The 19,208-nt window shown below is 41.4% G+C and overlaps 1 protein-coding gene across 2 annotated transcripts in view; it reads right to left on the bottom strand.

The window, feature by feature from the left end:
• The window catches only part of LOC127620834 (interleukin-17 receptor B-like), a 73,619-nt gene that overhangs the window by 12,712 nt on the left and 41,699 nt on the right, over positions 1-19,208 (bottom strand). For both annotated transcript variants that reach the window (XM_052094094.1, XM_052094093.1), the window contains exons 7-10: positions 11,471-11,610; positions 11,263-11,331; positions 10,749-10,815; positions 2,876-2,950 (exon numbers count right to left, since the gene is read on the bottom strand). In XM_052094094.1, coding sequence (XP_051950054.1) covers positions 2,876-2,950; positions 10,749-10,815; positions 11,263-11,331; positions 11,471-11,610 — 351 coding nt within the window. The remainder of the gene's footprint in view (positions 1-2,875; positions 2,951-10,748; positions 10,816-11,262; positions 11,332-11,470; positions 11,611-19,208) is intronic.

Raw genomic sequence — 19,208 nt, 5'->3', positions numbered from 1 at the left:
GAGCAGTTAAAGTTGAATCATATGTATAATGTCATTAATGGCTCTGCTCCCAAATATTTATACTCCCAGATAAAAATGGTTAATTCACAGCACAATCATACTAGGGCCAGTGTCCGTTCTTGTAAAGTGCCCAGAGTTAATTATACAGCCAGAAGTTCTTTTTTTTTTATACAGGTATAATATTGTGGCATAATTTACCGCTTTCCCTCAAAAATGTAAATACTAGAGGGGCTTTTAGACATCAGGTTAAGGCTTTTTTATGGAATAGAGTAGCCAATCTTTTTAATTAGAGTAGACTGATTATTTTATGTTATTTATGATTTTAGAATGTTTTTGAACTTTGGATGATTTTGTGCTAAATGTTTTTGTCTTTGTCTTGCAATAGGTATTCGTTTTGTGTTAAACGTTCTAACACCAAGTACCATGTTGGAAATAAGTGTTTACACTTTAACATGTTATCCTTTGGATTATGTTGTCTGTCAAATCCAAAATAAATCAAATCAAATCAAATATAACAATACATCTGTGATGATCCCTGTAGGAATGTAAGAGCTTCTTTTAGCTTTTGAAAATACACAGAGCAACAGAGGTGAACACACCTATGCAAGTGTACCAGAAGTTTAACTACTATAGTGTTTTACTTATGTTGTCATACATTTAAAAAGTTAATATAGTTATAGGTTAATTAAAAAAAAATGACAGTATTTTCCATACCAGCTTGCTGTGTAAATATGACTAAGATGTTTACATTTTAGTCTGGTGGCATTAATAAAGTCTGTTTTTAATAATCTTATCATGTGTTGTTTACTGACTGTGTATTAGTATACTGTACACCAATGAGCCAACGCATTATGACCATTCGCAGATGAAACAAATAACGTTGATCATCTCCTTTCAAGGCCACATGTCATGGTCTGGGTAGATTAGATGGTAAGCGAACAATCAGTTCTCGTAGGCAATGTGTTGAATTCAGGAGTAAAGACCTGAGCAACTTCAACTAGGGCCAAATTGTTACGGTCAGACGACTTGGTCAGAGCATCTCTGAAATGGCAAGACACATGGGGTGCTCCCGGTCAGGATGTTGTGGGGTGATGGGCACCCAAAGCTCATCGATGCATGAGGGCAACGAAGGCTATCCCATCTGGTCCGAACCGACAGAAGGTCTTCTGTGGCACAAGTCACAGACAATTTTAATGATGGTTATGGAGGAATGTGTCACAACACACAGTGCATTGCACCCTGCTGCGAATGGGGCAGCATAGCCGCAGACAGGTCAGAGTGCCCATGATGACCCCTGTCCACCATGGAAAGCACCTACAATGGTCACACGAGTGTCGGAACTGGACCTTGGAGAAGTGGAAGAAGGTTGCTTGGTCCTGTTTTCTTTTACATCATGTGGACAGCTGTGTACATGTGTGCCGTTTACCTGGGGAAGTTATGGCACCAGAATGCACTGTGAGAAGACCGGAAGCTGTAGAGGGAGTGTGATGCAATGTTCTGCTGGGAATGCCTGGGTCCAGCCATTCATGTGGACATCAATTTGACACGCCCCCACTTATCTAAACGTTGTAGTAATCTGAAAGAGCATCTGTGGGATATGCTGGAACTACAAGTCCGATCCACAGCAGTTCCCCCTCGCAACAGGACTTGAAGGGTTTGCTGTCTTGGTGCCAGATACTAAAGGACACATTCAGGGGTCTTGTAGAGTCCATACCTTGGAGGGTCGGTGCTGTTTTGTTGGCATGTGGAGGATCAACAGCATATTAGGCAGGTGGTCATAATGTTTTGGCTCATCAGTGTATATAATGTATACTGACATTATGCTTTTTTTATTAATTACAATGTGTTACAATTATCATATACATTTATATAGTCTGGATGTTGAGAATTTAGCATCGTCTATGTATCCAAATCAATTTTGTTATAAATGTAATTGACCCGTGGACAGAAAACTGTCATGTCTGAATAAATGAGCAAAAACCAACAAGTGTTTTATCCCTGCTCTCCCCCTTCATCAATGCTTGACTTGTCATTTGAAAGATATAACTTTATTGGAAGAAAACTTACATTTTGGCTCTGGTAAGTAAACAGCAGTATCACTTTATATTTATATTTTAAGATTTATATGCAGATTCTTGTTGCATCCCACAGCGCAGCACTCTGAAGGTACACTCACTGAGCACTAAATTAGGAACACCTGTACACCTACTTATTCTTGTGAATGTCTAATCAGCCAAATATGTAGCAGCAGTGCAATCCATAAATCAGGCAGATACTGGTCAGGAGCTTCAGTTAATGTTCACATCAATCATCAGAATGTGGGAAAAATGTGATCTCAGTGATTTCGACTGTGGCATGATTGTTGGTGCCCAACGCGCTGGTTTGAGTATTTCTAAAATTGGGGATCTCCTGGAATTTTCACACACACAACAGACTTTAAACAAAAAACATCCAGTGAGTGGCAGTTCTGAGGATAGAAAGGCCTTGTTGGTGAGAGAAGTCAACGGAGAATGGCCAGACTGGTTCGAGTTGACAGAGAACCTACGGTCGATTTTATGCGAATGGGCTACAACAGCAGAAGACCACGCTGGGCACATTATTAGGACCACAGTTTTCCTAATAAAGTGCTCAGTGAGTGTATATGGGGTTTTGCTCACAAACAAGATGGCGTGGTCATACAGTGATGTCACATGAAACAGGTAAATGTTTTCAGAAACAGAATCAAGAGTTTTGTTTGAAAACCATCCCAGTTAGCCTAGTATTGCTCATAGGTAAGGGGTAGTGATTTTAACAAACCCCGAACTCGGCATGTATCTCATCCCTCACCCTTGGATGTTCTACTAAAGTTTGAAAAGGCAAGTATTTATTTTCTTACGCAGTATGCAGCAGCAGAGCAGTATGAGAAGAAACAACAGCACGCATCCAATACCGATCGCCAACCCAGATCTTTCTGCAGTAGAAAATCACAAACAAAATGTACTCATTATATACATTTATGCATTTGACAGACAATTTTTATAGTATAGCTACATTATATAGTATTTTATTAGTACACATGTTCCCTAAAACTCAAACCCTCAACCTTGTTATTGCAAGCATAATGTAATGGGGTGCGCGAAGACACACTGAAAGAAATGTGTCATTGGAACAAAGCAGAACAATTGTCAGCTTATTACAAGTAATTCCCTTAGTTTTTTCAACTTAAGAATTCAATCTTAACAAAAGCGAATATCTGTATCTAATTAGGGGTCCAAGTAATGAAGGTACTGGAAACCTTTAGAGCTGTTCAGGTTGGACGTGGATGTTTTCTTCTACAACATAAATTACACACAGTCATGCATCAAGTGTGAATTTTGAAGCCATATTGAATTACATAGTTTTTTACATGTTGGCTATAAAATTGTTTACCACAGACCTTATTTACTCATTAGTTGAAAACCCTCATTATAAAAGCCCATAGAGCAAAACAGCCTGGGCAAATTAGCCTTACGGGTTCACCTGCGAATTGACATCATGGCCGATCAGCTCTATTGTACAGTATTTGTACTGATTTTCTAATTATTATTGTAATTTTTTCTCCCCCTAAAAGTATCTAGGTGTCAGAAACCGTAAAGCCCAGAGATCTCTATTATACACACATTTATGTTTCCGCTCACTTCTATTAAAATAAATTCAAGAAAAAAAATATAGTATTTTGAATTTCGACAAAAAAAAACATCCTTTTTTGAACTCCTAGGCCATTTGTGTGATTTGCACAAAAATGTGCATGTAGTAACATAAGACCTTCCTGACCAGAAGTTGTTTTGGGATTTTTGGATTGTCAGTTAGTTTGAAAGACATGAGCTGATTTTTTTTTTATATGTATGTATTTATGTCTTTATTTTTTGCCATGGCTCATTGTAAAGGGATTCATTGGAAAGGAGGAGGCGAGAACCGGCTTGATAATATAAATAATATTTTAATGAATAACTTAAAAGACACAAACACACATGACGGACATGTCCATAAACTATCTCTCTCTCTCTCGTAGCACCACCGTCTGTCATCCGCCTTTATCCCTCTCTGAGGCTTAATTACCCAGATAAGGGACCGGGTGTGTATAATCACAACCCGGCCCTGCCCTCCGCCCTGCCACACTCATTTATTTATTTGTTTTATCCTATTTTCTCCCAGTTTGAAATACCCAATTCCCACTACTTAGTAGGTCCTTGTGATGGCACGGTTACTTACCTAAATCCGGGAGGCAGAGGACAAGTCTCAGTTGCCTCCTCTTCTGAGACTGTCAATCCGCACGTGGCTCGCTGTGCATAACACCGTGGAGACTCCCAGCATGTGGAGGCTCATGGTATTCTCCGTGATCAACGCACAATTTACCACGGGCCCCATTGAGAGCGAGAACCACTAATCACAACCACAAGGGGTTACCCCATGTGACTCTACCCTACCTAGCAACCGGGCCAATTTGGTTGCTTAGGAGACCTAGCTGGAGTCACTAAGCACACCCTGGACTCGAACTTGCGACTCCAGGGGTGGTAGTCAGAGCCAATACTGCCATGGCTCATTTTGACTCAATGGGCTATATCTTCTAAATGGGAAATCCAATATTTTTTGACATGCCCCTGTAGACCTTGTTTTGTTGGGGAAACTAATAGCTAGATAAAGATCGTAAAGTAAGCATACTGTAAAATGCAATTAAGAATACTAGTGTTAAAACCTTGGTAATCATATAATTGACTTGGATATATATATGCATGTGTTCAGTCAGAATCACTTTCATCAAAATAGCTTTATCGTAAATTTAAGCTGATGGTGTATATTTTACAGGTATGTGATACCATCCTGGTGCATGCCAAGGAGCTGAAGCTTCCTTCATCCAGAACCATACCCTATGCTGAACAAGGCCAAGCTTAAAACAGAACTTTCCTTCATCTATGAGAACAGTGAGTTCAAGTCTAGCAGTGGTGCAGTGCCTCTGTACCGTTTTTTTCATGGAGAACAACTTGCAGAGTACTTTCTCAGAGACCACCAGTCTACTCAAGATCTTTATCACCACACCCACAGCAGCAGAACCAGAGAGGTGCTTCTCTACTTTGAAGAGGATCAAGACCTTCAGGGCTCAACAATAAGGATGGCCCGGGGCCAGTGTGAGAAAGATTCAGGCCAGTTGCTAGAACTGTCACTTGCCCGATTGGGCCAGTGCTGCATTTATAACATTAGTGCAAGCAAACAACAAACGAGAGAGCACTAAAATTACGCGGGGTGAACAAAGTCTAACCGAGGAGCGAGCACGAGTATATTTATCTTGCAAAGATGTGCAAATGCATAATATACTGGACATGCCAAGGCACAGTCACGTGCATGCTCAAGATCATGCAGACACCGAGCGCACTCTCCTAGCACTGTCCTCGCTCTTTTCCAAGTGTCTTAGCAGCAGCTATTATCAATGTGTAGAAAATTGCAGGAAAAAACCCACTTAATGAATTTCGTAGTGGGATTTAACGTGTTTTGCAACATTTTAAGTATCCCCGCATATTCTGTGTTCACAGTGTGTGAAATCCCCACATTTTTCAATGTTTATATGTGTCACGATTCACTGTTGTCTGCCCTGTGTTTTGCCTCTGTCATCTGTTCCCCATGGACTACACTTCCCATAATTCCCTGCTCTCATCACTGCTAGCTGACTTCTATTGTCCTCACCTGTGTTTCATTTACTCATTAGTCTTTTTGTATATAATGCCCTGTTGGTTGCTTGTTCTTTGTCAGTTGTTTAATGTATCTAGACCAACCGTGTTTTGCCCATGCCCTTCGTGGATGTTTTCCATCATGGGTGTTTTATTTGTTCCTGTGTTTACCCATTATTTTGAACTTGTTTATTTCTTTTCATTAAACTCTTTTCCCACTCCTAGATCCAGCTCCTGAACTTCCTTCCTATACATTACAACATGTTGGTGAAAATTAGTAATCCACACATTGGAACACAAGAAATCAACAGTTTCTTTCTATAGGACTGAATATCCATGTCTCTCCATGCATAATGTCTCATTATCATCTCTCTCCGTGCGGCATAGTCTGTTTAACAGGACATTTTTAGGAATATGTGGGGGACTTCTGCCCTCTGGTCAGCGAGGTTGAGTGTGGCAGCGGGGGCGTGGTCAAGCGCCTGTCCGGGAGAGAAAGCGGTAAGGGCGCTTGCACCTGAGCTAAATTATGTCTAACACCTGTCTCTAATTTCAGTGAGCATGGGGAGAGCGGCATAAAGTTGGCCACGGAACCTCCAGTTAGGGAGAGAGAGAAAAAGCTCACTCACCGGTTCTCTGATGTACCGTTGCGTGGTCCTCGAACACTCCTCCACACTCTCCAGCGGACGACAGCCGCTCCTCTCTGTGCAAACCGGAGTCAAACCTCCAACCCCCAGCGGACAGAATGCCCCTCCGCTTTTCTGGCGGCCCCTGGGGACATTCCTCCGCCCCTGGCAGTGGCCCTACCGCTCCAGGCGATCGGGGAGTTACTTCCCTCCTCCCCTTGTGGACGGCGGTCTTCACTCGACCCTTCCGCATTTCTGGGGGACGGCAGGGCACTCCTCCGCCCCTGGCAGCGGCTCCATCGCTCCAGGAGGTCGGGGAATCCAGTCCCCACTCGCCCCGCAGACAGCGGCCTTTCCCCGCATCTGGCCGGTCGGCCTACTCCGTCACCCAGTAGATGGCAGCGGCGCTCCCCTGGGTGGACGGCAGTGTCGAGGACTCTGCGACGGGCATGCCTCCTCCTTCCTGGGTTTAGGCACCAATGTAAGGGGGTTAAGATGGGCAAGGAGGAGGCGAGAACCGGCATGTCAATATAAATAATATTTGAATTAAACTCAAACCAAAAGCACAAACATGAACACACACATGACGGACATGCCCGTAATTCTCTCTCTCTCTTTAACCACCTTTATCCCTCCACCATCAGGCCGATTGGGGATCGGGCGTGTGACATTCTAGCCCGGCCCCACCCCCCTCCGCTCCACATTGAGGTTTAATAAGATTGCCCTCAATGACAGTTTCCATTTTTTGATTGAGTGAGCTAATCTCTTCTTTGATGCCTGGCAGTTGCAGTCCCCTCAATTTCCGGTTCTACGTTCACTGTGGGGGAGACGGATTCCGAGCTGTCATCCCACGTCATGGTCGACGAGCTAGCGTCCCACGCCATGGTCGACGAGTGAGCGCCCATGCCTGCCATAGTTAACGAGCCCTTGCCCATGCATGCCACAGTTAACAAGCCAGTGCCAGTGCCTGTAGCCTCGACCATCCCAGAGCCTGTGTTGCTAGCCTTGACTGTCCCAGAGCCTGCGTTGCCAACTTCGGCCTCCTGGAGGAGGGGGCTTCCGTTTCCAAGTCTCTGCCCATGTACACGACCATAGAGATCGTCTCCAAGTCTCTGCCTATGTACACGACCACAGAGGTCGTTTTAAGGTCTCTGCCCATGTACACGACCACAGAGGTAGTTTCCAGGTCACAGAGGTAGTTTCCAGGTCTCTGCCCATGTACACGAACACGGAGAACGTTTCCAAGTCTCAGTCGATGCCATGACCAAAGAGGTTGTTCCAGAGTCTCTGTCTATGCCCACGACCACAGAGGTCGTTCCTGAGACTCTGCTCATGTTTACGACCACTGAGGTCTTTTCCTAGTCATCCAGGACTCTTAGTCTCGAGCTTTCCATGGCTCTGCCTTCTACGGCTTTGCTCTTCAAGCCTACCATGGCTCTGCCTGCCACAGCTCTGTTCATTGAACCTCTTACGGCTTTGCCTTCCACGGCCTTGCCCCTCGAGCCTACCACAGCTCCACCTGCCATGGCTTCACCCCTCGAGGCTTGAATACATGTTCTCTGTTGTTGGAAATGCAGCCGCACCGTTTCCCCACCAACAGAAGAGCTCTTCAATGGGCACAAACTCTCTGGCAGCAGGATAGCCCAGTCTTACACACCCTTGATGGCTTCATGGCTCACTTCCAAGAGGTGTTCGGTCACCCAGACGGTGACTCGACTATAAGTGAACAATTATATAAATTATGTCAGGGCAAAAGGTGATACACTCACCAGTGGATTCACCTTCACCAAGTGAACACCTCCCTTGACATCAGCACACCTCTGTGTATCTGGCTTAGTCTTACCATTCACCCTCCTTCTCCACCAAGAATGGTACTTCACCAGTCGACCTTCAATTGAGCACAATTTGTAAATAAACACCCCAATATGTAAATAAACACCAATGCTAGGGTTCAGAACTCCATCTTGTGTCTGTGGTTACATAACACCAGTAATATAATGACAGGAATGCCGCCCATTGTAACAAAGTAAAAGTAAAAAAGTTTAATTAGAAATTTACTTGAGTGAGAATTAAAAGTACCCACTTTAAAATCTAAAAAAAAATAAAAAATTCAAAAACATTACTCAAATAATTGTAGCACATTACTACCCACCTCTGTTAATAAGCAACATATTGTAAATTTTTTCAAAATTTCTCTCTTTCTGTTAAGAAAAAGAAAGTATTAGGGGTTATAACAACATAGGGGAGACACAATGACAAATGTTCTTTGTTTGGTGAACTATATCTTTAAATTAATCAAGCTAATTGATGTTACACCAATGAAGATAAATAAAAAAAATATGAATTAATTTTGGTCAGATCAAGAATACAATTCTTTATAGAAATGACAACCTATTCACTTGTCTACAGCTAATACATTACATACAAGTTACTCCTCACTGTATGGCTCTCACATGTCTCCAAAATAATCCACAGGATGAAAATAGTAACAGAATATAGCTGCAAGCAGTAATTACGGGGCCAAGCAGTTAAGATAACATGTTTCAGTATAACAAAGTGTTGCCAAAATATAGCATTTCAACCTCTTTTGTGTGCGCACTGCCTAATTTTGGCTGCAGGATTATATATATATATATATATATATATATATATATATATATATATATATATATAAATCCTGCAGCCAAAAGTTTGGAATAATGTACAGATTTTGCTGTTTCGGAAAGAAATTGGTACTTTAATTCACCAAAGTAGCATTCAACTGATCAAAATTATGTTCAGGACATTACTGATGTAAAAAACAGCACCATCACTTTTTGAAAGTCATTTTTTATCAAATCTAGACAGGCCCCATTTACAGCAGCCATCACTTCAACACCTTATCCTTGAGTAATCTCTTATTTGCTAATTAGGTAATAGAAAATCACTTGCCATTATACTAAACACTGCTAAAAGCTATTTGGTTTGTTAAATAAAGCTTAACATTGTCTTTGTGTTTGTTTTTGAGTTGCCACAGTATGCAATAGACTGGCATGTCTTAAGGTCAATATTAGGTCAAAAATGGCAAATAAAAAGAAAACAAAAACAGCTTTGTCTGGAAACTCATCAGTCAATAATTGTTTTGAGGAATGAAGGCTATACAATGCTTGAAATTGCTAAAAACTGAAGATTTCATACAAAGGTGTACACTACACTCTTCAAAGATAGAGGACAAATGGTTCTAACAAGGACAGAAAGAGATGCGAAAGGTCCAGATACAACTAAACGAGGATAAGTACATCAAAGTCACTAGTTTGAGAAGTAAACGCCTCACATGTTCTCAGCTGACAGCTTTACTGAATTCTACCCACTGAACACCAGTTTCATGTACAACAGTAAAGAGAAGACTCAGGGGTGCAGGAGTTATGGGAAGAATTGCAAAGAGAAAGCCACTTTTGAAACAGAAAAACAAAAAGAAAAGGTTAGAGAGTGAGCAAAGAAAAACAGACATTGGACAACAGATAATTGGAAAAGAGTGTTATGGATCTTAACCCTTTGAGCTTTTGTGGGATCAGCTAGTCTGAAAGGTGCGTGAGAAGTGCCCAACAAGACAGCCACATCTATGCCAAGTGCAACAGGAAGCGTGGAGTGAAATGTCACCTGAGTATCCGGACAAACTGACAGCTAGAATGCCAAGGATCTGCAAAGCTATCATTGCTGCACATGGAGGATTTCATGATGAGAACTCTTTGAAGTAGTACAATTTTTTTTTCCAAATTGTAATAGTAAATTTCCATGTAATTAATGTCCTGAGTATACACTGTGATCAGTTGAATGCCTCTTTGGTGAAGAAAAGTACCAATTTCTTTCCATAAGAGCAAAATCTGTACATTATTCCAAATTTTTGCCAACAATGTGTGTGTGTGTGTGTATATATATATATATATGAATAACTTGAATAACTTTTTGTCATGCGTGTCTCTAGATAATACATGCCACATTTTTGCGAATTAAACATACACCCTAGGGGGAGTTAGAAAAAGTAGGCTTTCCACAAAATTCTAAATGCCGTAAAATCTAGTCGAGCAAAAATTGTAATCATGGTATGCATTCGAATCGGCAAGAGCCAAGGAATCAGAGGAAACGTTTTTTCCTTGCATTTCAAAAATTATTGTAAAATTTAATTTTGAGTCGAGGGTTTAAGGTAAACACTCCAAATTTGACACCAGCAATGTTCAGACTCTCCCTTATCAGTGTTTCAATTATCACACTTTTTACCAAACGGTTCTATGGGCTGCCACAGACTCCAAGCTAGAAACGGCAGTTTCTCCAAGCTAGAAATGGCAGTCTTTTGTAATGAAAGTGGATAATTCTGTGTACATTCTGCCATTGCTTAAATAACCATTGTCCTGTTCTGAACCATTTGGTAATTGAGGATTTAGACGTTGAATTTTAAGATACTCACTCGAACAGTTAACTTTGTGATGAACCAAAGGACATCCATGGCCACAGTGTGGAAAGTATGGTTTTATCTGTCAGTAAAAAACAATTTTATTAGTGTAAAAAAGTATACCACCCCAACTGCATTTCAATCATTTATAAAGCATTTGTAAATAAATTATTAGTAATTAATTAACACATTTATAAACCCTTAACATCATAAGGGAACATTAATGTAAAGTGTAACCAATATTTTCCTGGACAACAATACAAAATACTGATTAGGAAAAAAAAACAATTGCAGTGCAAATGGTCAGAATCACAGCTTGTATTATTTCAGTAATTCACACTCTTTAGAATTGATACTGCTGAACATTTGGCATTTCAAAGAACCTGTAAAGGCATTCAGAAATTTCCAAATTAAATTTTGAAACCATGAATTTGTTACCATGTTACTATGAATTTTAATTAAGCATGACTTATTGAGGTCATATTGCACAGACATCAGAAATCAGATTCAGAACCCATTTAATAGTCACCGATATCGAAAGATATTCACAGATGCCCGTATAGTTCACTTCCACTGTACGATTTTCCAATTTTCCTCCCTGCAGGACAAACGTAAACAAATATTAGGAAGAGAAACTTACGTGAAACAGAAGGCGAGAGTTGATGTGTCTGCAGTCTGTGCATGTCCTTTCAATTAAATTAGCATGTAAGAAGATGGTGATTAAAAACCTACTTTACCCCATTTATGTACTCCATGTGTAGTATTTCACTTCCATTTCTCAGTATGATGGTGTATTTATCTGATGCTGAGCTTGTAGTAAAGGTCACAACTATTTTATCATCATGAAAGACTGAAAAAATACCAGCATCCCACTTATCTAGATTTAAGGACACAAAGTCAATTAATTGTAATATTCAGGAAGAGTAATATTAAACCCAAAAAACACTGAACAGCATTCAAACAAACCCTTAACCATGAAGGCTGATTTATATTTCTGAGTTGAACCTATGCCATAAGCCACACGTAGCTACATATGTAACAGCGTAGCCTGACATGCACCAATTCAAAATGTAACTGCGCGTTGCGTTGCGTCGATACAAATGAAATGAGTTGTGATTAGTCCACTGTATTATCAGAGTCCGCCCCCAAATGATAAGAAATTATATGCGGGAGCCATTTACTCTATATATACAGTATATCAGGTGAATAAAATAATACTTGCCATATTCTAATCCAGAACATTCCAAGCTGTACGATGTTCTAACCAGAGGTGGGTAGTCAAGCACTACATTTACTGCGTAACATTTACTTGAGTAACTTTTTGGGGAAAAAATACTTCTAGAGTAGGTTTAAAAGTGGGAACTTTTTGCTCTCACTCAAGTAAATTTCTAATAAATTGTTCTTACTTTTACTTCTTTACAATGGGTGGTGTTCCTGTCATTACATTAATGGGTTTAATTTTAATTAATGTGTAATTTATTGTGAGATTACTGAATGGGACTTTTACGAGTGCGGAAGCTGTTGTCTCAGACTGTCACTCAATCACTGCTGCAGCATCAAACTCTTTAAAGTGAAACACCTTCTTTGCTCCACACAGTGAAAAAAAAGAATAGTTTTGTCATGCAATGCCTTCATTTAACACCAAGACAAGCTGATTTTTCAAGATTAAAATCACAGCTCCAACTTAAGGCAGCAGGCTGAGGTAAGTTTTGGCTCTAATGATAACGTGGGATAATGTGATGGTCATTTTCAGGGTAATAATGTAACTGGGCTCTTATGACACCAGTTTTTAAGTGTAAATGTTTAAATCAGTGCAATATATAAGTGCGCTTTGTCCCGCATGTCATGAGCAGTATTTACGCATTTACCCCGCACCCTTGCGGCGGTACTGGAAATTTTCGCAGCTACTTCAGGAGGATTACTGTATAAACCCATGTAAACATCCAAGTTAAGTGTAAATAAATGTATTTTGGTCTACCATTCACGTGATAACTGGAGCGTGAAGAGACAGCACTTCTGCACGTGCACAGTGAGGTGCACAGGGCTTGCACATGTGAGATGTGCGGGCGCTAGTATGGCAAAGACAGACTGGCTGTGTCTGCAATCGTTCACTCATTCACGATTTCCTATAGAGTGAATGGCAGTTAGTGCACTACATCTCAGCAGTAATTGAACGAAATGAGTGAATTCGGATGCTGACGTATACACTGAGTGTCAGAGCTCTGGGACTGTCACATATGAAATTTTTAAATACTTGGGCCTTACTTGTTATTCTTATTAAATAATATATTAATACAATAAATCTTCATTCTGTTTGTCATTTTAAATATGTACTGTGTGTTAATATAAAAAGTAAACACATTTTAACAAATAAAGAGTACATTTTAAAATGTATCTGTATGTTTTGCCTCTTTATATGTTATATTATTTTAATCAAGTAATGATTTGTCAAATGCTAATTTGCTACATACAGCATGAAATTGTTGGAGTGAAGGGAGCTGTGTATCCCAGCTCGTATTTCTTACCCATGGTGGATTATGGGCAATTAACAGTTGTTGAGTGTACATCAAACGTACACTCGAAATGAGAGTGCATTGTGTGTAAAACTGAGTGAACAAAAGTAGGGAACGAGTGGTTCACTCAGAATTCAGACACTTCTACAAAATGGCAAACACCCGAAATAGTGCACTATATAGAGGATAGGCAGTGGTTTCAGACACAGCGAGTGTTCAATGACCGGGGTTGGTGCCCTAGGAATTAGACTGCATATATGCATTTAGAGAGCGGTGGTACTGTTGTACAGATCTAATGATCTAAATACTTACGACACTGAAAACTGTAACTACACTGAAATAAGAATACACACATGACTTTAAAAGCTATGAAATAGCTAAAGTAGGCATTAATAAAACATGATCTTGCTTTTGTTTATATTTCAGCAGTATATATAATGTCCTTGTGGGACATTTTTACGTTTTCATCGTAATAATTACTAGAAATGTTTAGAAACCTCTCTTATTAACAAATTCATCCAGATCTGACAAGAGCCCTTAAAGGGATAGTTCACCCAATAATTACAGAAGAAAGGAAGTCATACACATCTGGGATGGCATGAGGGTGAGTAAATGATGAGAGAATTTTCAATTTTGTGTAAACTATATCTTTAAAGTTATAGCTCAGCCATAATTTTATATTCTGTCATAATGTCCCTACCCTCATGTTGTTCCAAACCAGTGTGACGCTTTGTATAATATGGAACACAAATTATGTTAGACAGAATTTTAGGGACTGACAGTCTCAGTCACAATTCACTTTCAAAATATGGAGAAAAATAACATTCACTGAAAGTAAATAGTGGCTCTAGTGTGTCAAACAGTGTTTAATATCTCCTTATTGTGTTGCATGGAAGAAAGAACGTTATATGTGTTTGGAACAACATGATGGTGAATGACAATGATAATTAACTTCTATTATGTCATTTGTAAAAGTAACAAGTTACTCACTACTTGAGTACTCTTTTAATTGGATACTTTCTTACTCTTGCTCAAGTAATTATTTATGTTAGTACTTTTACTTCTACTTGAGTAAAAAAAATTAAGTAATTGTACTTTAACTTGTACAATTTTTGGCTCCTCTACCCACCTCTGGTTCTGACAGTATGTTTGGCAGTATGGTGTAAATTAAATAATCATATTTCATAAGTAATGAAAACGGAACACTTCTAATTTGTCAGCAGATTAAATAAGCACCTGCTTAGAGTTGGTTATATTGCCTATATGCAATGTAAATTCCAGTTTATAAGCTTTAAACGACAACCATGTTGTGTTGGTCAAGCGATCATATGGGTTTTAGATAGCTACTTATATGTATTTACAAAAATATCAGTGTAGCTATATGTTGCTATATGTAAATAATAATTTTTCATGGGCCTGGTTAGCTCAGCGACTAAAGATGCTGACAACACCCCTGAAGTCGTGCAAATTCGAATCCAGGGTGTGTTGAGTGACTCCCGCCAGGTTTCCTAAGCAATCAAATTGGCCCGGTTGCTTGGGAGGGTAGAGCCACGTGGGGTAACCTCCTCATGGTCGCTATAATGCGGTTCTCGCTCTCGGTGGGGCACGTGGATGACACAGAGAATATCGTGAAGCCTCCACATGCGCTATGTCTCCACAGTAAGGCGCTCAACAAGCCAAGTGATAAGATGCGTGGATTGACGGTCTCAGACGCGGAGTCACTATGCCAACACGAGGACTTAAAATGCACTGGGAATTGGGCATTCCAAATTAGGGAGAAAAGGGGAGAAAATCCCCTTTTATATATTTTCATAACAGAACACTCCTAGTTTGTCTGTAGATTAAAAAGTAACCTGTTTAGTGTTGGTAATTTTGCCTAAATTCATAGTAAAGAGTTTAAGCTTTAAAACGACACCCATTGTGTTGGTCAAGCAAGCATTTATTGATTAATATGATTATGTTTTTTCAGCACGGAGCATATGTCACATTATTTATTTATTATTATTTAAGAGGCTCAGAAGCAATCTTACATGCATTGCAGGCATCATACAGTATAAAATAAATCATATGTAACTTAATACATACTTTAATGAACTTGTTTTTAATGCTTCAATAATTTAATGAATACCATTGCATTGCCTACTATTTATTTATTAAATGTACAGTTATTTCAGAAATTAAGGTATTTTTTCTCAATACAAAAGTATTTTGGCTGTTTACTCACAGAATGATGCAGACACACTAACGCAGAACTATAAAGGCAAACCAAAGCGTTGGCCACTATGCAGAGCCTACATTGTAGGTTTGACGCAGAAGTATAAACTGGCCTTAACTTCTAAAATTTGGGTGTGACTTGTACCATAGTTTTTGCTACAGACATGAATGATATATCAAATTATGCTGCTTGTTGAGGAAAGGTGTGCTGTCACTTTTCTAAGCTATCAGACTATTTTTGCCTGGCAGACAAAAACTTTCAACTCTAAAAGTTAAATAAGCTTCAAAGTAGGGTTAACTCTAGAGACCAGAATATAATTTAAACTTGGGTTGGGCTCATTTTACTTGGACCAGAAAGCTACCGTCTAGAAACCACACAGAACACCCTAGTAGTAGTAACCACCTAGCAACACTTTTAAGGCCCAGATATATGGCACTTTTCCACTGCACGTAACAGTTCGACTCACCTCAACTCTACTCGCTTTACTTTTCTGAGCTTGCATTTCCACTGCAGTTTAGTGCCGCAACAACGTGGGTGGGATTATAGGCTGATCGTCATAGTTGCGTGCCGTGACATCATCTTAAACACGACACAAACGGACCAAAACAATAACACAACAGCTAGCTGTTAGCTACTAGCTCATTGTGCTGCATAAAGCAGTTGTTGCATTGTGATTTTTTCACACAAGTGTAACAGTTAAATTAGTCTGGTTGTTTTAGAAGCAAGCTTCCAGTAGCTGGTCAACTAATTAATGTGAAGCGTTCAAGCAGAGTATAGAGTTAACGTAACAAAATGTACCATCCTCCAACGTGGCTGTGTCCAGGGCACTCTCCCTCTCATTGCTCGCCGGTTTAGATAGCGTCCATTTGGTCGAACCACTTCCACTTTTCCTTGATGGTTCTGTAGTCACTTTTAAGTTTTTTTTTCCCCTTTTTTTACTTTTCCCTACACTGTTGGTAGGTCCGGTGGTAGCCGTGTGCAGCCAACAGCTGAGACACTTCCTGAGAGACTTTTTAGTTTTGCATCGTTTCTTTCTTCGCTAAAGAGTGGACAGTCTGCACCTCGTTTATTGACCACAGCGTGGTTTTGCACATAGCCATTTCTTTTTTCACAATTTGAAAGGTGCGTGAACAAATTATAATGTTATCGCTGTTGCTAACTTTAAAACTAGCGGGTTCATGTCCCAAATCCAGTGACGCTGGTAGTGACGATTCTCCCTGACCAATCAGTGATCTGCAGGATTTTGATGTCACATTTAGTATTGGCTCGGCTCGCTTGGAACCTCGACCTAGGTGATCAGGTACCAAGTACTATCCAAAGTGGAAAACCCCAAAAAAGCAAGCAGAGTTGAGTTGAGTCGAGTTGTACCATGCAGCGGAAAAGCCCCAATAACCTACTTCATACGAAATCGAAGAACGAAAGGGTGTGGTTCGGAACAGCTTGTTTGGGAAAACTTTTAGGAAAACTTCTAACCAGCTGCTAAACACATTGCTTCCATTGGTCCACGTTATAAGTAGGTGTGACCTGAAGCTCCACACACTACTTTGTTTATGTTGTTCAGTCAGTATTCATGGCGAACACACTGACGAGAACAAGAACATGTCATGTGATTTGTGTGTGTGTTTAATGTAGTCTACAAAAGGAATCTAATCTACTCTCATATTCTCAAGTGCCCATTCACTCATGTGCCATCTGCAGCGAAAGCCATTCACACATCTGACCAAAGAAAGATATGCCTCTATCACTTTTCATCTGTATTTTGCCATTATTACGGTAGTCTTTTACACACCAATTTATGCAGTTGATTCAGTATCAACATAAATTACAGTGTAATCAGTGCATATTATGCCACATATAGTATGTTAGCACATTAGCACAATTAATTCACAATGTAAACAAGACAAACAAGACAAAAAAAGATTTTCTTACAGTATATACAGTATATATTTCTCTTAATCATCATTGAGTGGTTAAAACGACTTCTTTTACTGACCTCATTTAAACTTTATTCATAGAATGAGGTATAAAGTCACTGATAACACATTTTAATGTCACGTTAGTTAAGGTTTTACTTGGCGTTGTAACGGTTACCCTGTCTTGTTTCACTGTTGCCCTCTTGTTTTCCATCTTGTCACTTTTGCACTTCTTAGTTTTCACTTTAGTCGCTTATGTAACTCCATAGTCCTCTGTTAGCGTTCGTGTTCCCTGTCATTGTTTGCACCTGCCCTCATTAGTTTGAGGTTGCTTCTGTTAATCACCTTATTATCTTGTTTGAGTTCTGTTCGTTCATTGGCCCCTTTCCCCCTTGTTTATGTATTTATACCCTGTGTCTTTGTTCAGTCTCCGTCGATCGTTGTTTGATGTCAACCTGGTGTGTGTTTCCTCCTCGAGTCCCCTGTTTGCTTACGTCGTGTTTAGTTTGCTATTTTATGTTTCATTTCCCCATCGTGGGTTGTTCCTTTGTGTTTTCCTGTTTTAGTTCATCTAATAAAGTTCAAACTGCGTTTGGATCCGCATTTCCTCGTCTGCCTCGTTACTCAAGCATAACAGAACGATCGAACCACCCATGGATCCAGCAGTCCAACGTGCGAACTACCATCTGCTCTGCTTAAAGCAAGAGGACCGCCCCATTGAAGACCACATCCACGATTTCCTGAACCTGGCGAGTGTCTCAGACTTCCCGGACTCAGCCGTGGTGGCCTTCTTTAGGGGCAATCTGAACGCGGCGCTGAGGGAGCGGTTGCCACAGGCAACGCACGGCTGGACGCTCTGCGACTTCCTGGAGGCGACCCTACTAGTTTGCGGCTCACAGCTCACCGTGGGCGTCGTGGAGGAGGACCCTACCCCTCCACCCACTGTGGAGACCCTTCAGCTGTCCGGGGCCCCCCCTGTCACACCTACCCCGGTCTGCAAGCCAGAGCCCACGCCTGCCCCGGTCTGCGAGCCAGAACCCACGCCTGCCCCGGTCTGCAAGCCAGGGCCCACGCCTGCCACAGTGAGCGAGCCAGCGGCCACGCATGTCACAGTGAGCGAGCCAGCAGCCACGCATGTCACAGTGAGCGAGCCAGCAGCCACGCATGTCACAGTGAGCGAGCCAGCGGCCACGTATGTCACAGTGAGCGAGCCAGCAGCCACGTATGTCACAGTGAGCGAACCAGCGCCTACGGCCTCTACCATCAACAAGCCTGAGTCGTCGTCAATCACGGCCAGCGAGCCTGAACCCACGCTGACCAGGAACAGCATCCCAGCCTCGCCAGTCGCATCAGCCCGGAGGAAGAGGAGAAAGGGAGTGGTCTCTGTGCTCCAGCCTCCGCCTGCCGCAGCCCCATGCCCTAAACCCCCCTTGACTCTGCCCTCAGCGCCCGGCGAACCTAAGCTGGCACATACCACGGTAACCCAGCCAGAGCCTGTAGCCTCAGACGTCAGTGAGCCAGTGCCGTTAGCCTCAAACGTCAATGAGCCAGCGCCTGTAGCCTCGACCGTCCCTGAGCCAGTGCCTGTAGCCTCGACCGTCCCTGAGCCAGCGCCTGTAGCCTCGACCGTCCCTGAGCCAGCGCCTGTAGCCTCGACCGTCCCTGAGCCAGCGCCTGTAGCCTCGACCGTCCCTGAGCCAGCGCCTGTAGCCTCGACCGTCCAAGAGCCAGTGCCAGTAGCCATGACCGTCCAAGAGCCAGTGCCAGAAGCCGTGACCGTCCAAGAGCCAGTACCAGAAGCCTCGATCGTCCAAGAGCCAGAGCCTGAAGCCAT

This window comes from Xyrauchen texanus, chromosome 27 (assembly GCF_025860055.1).
Source record: "Xyrauchen texanus isolate HMW12.3.18 chromosome 27, RBS_HiC_50CHRs, whole genome shotgun sequence".
Lineage (NCBI taxonomy): Eukaryota > Metazoa > Chordata > Actinopteri > Cypriniformes > Catostomidae > Xyrauchen > Xyrauchen texanus.
The sequence above is the reverse complement of the archived record's forward strand: the minus strand, read 5'-3'. Positions and strand labels throughout refer to the sequence as shown.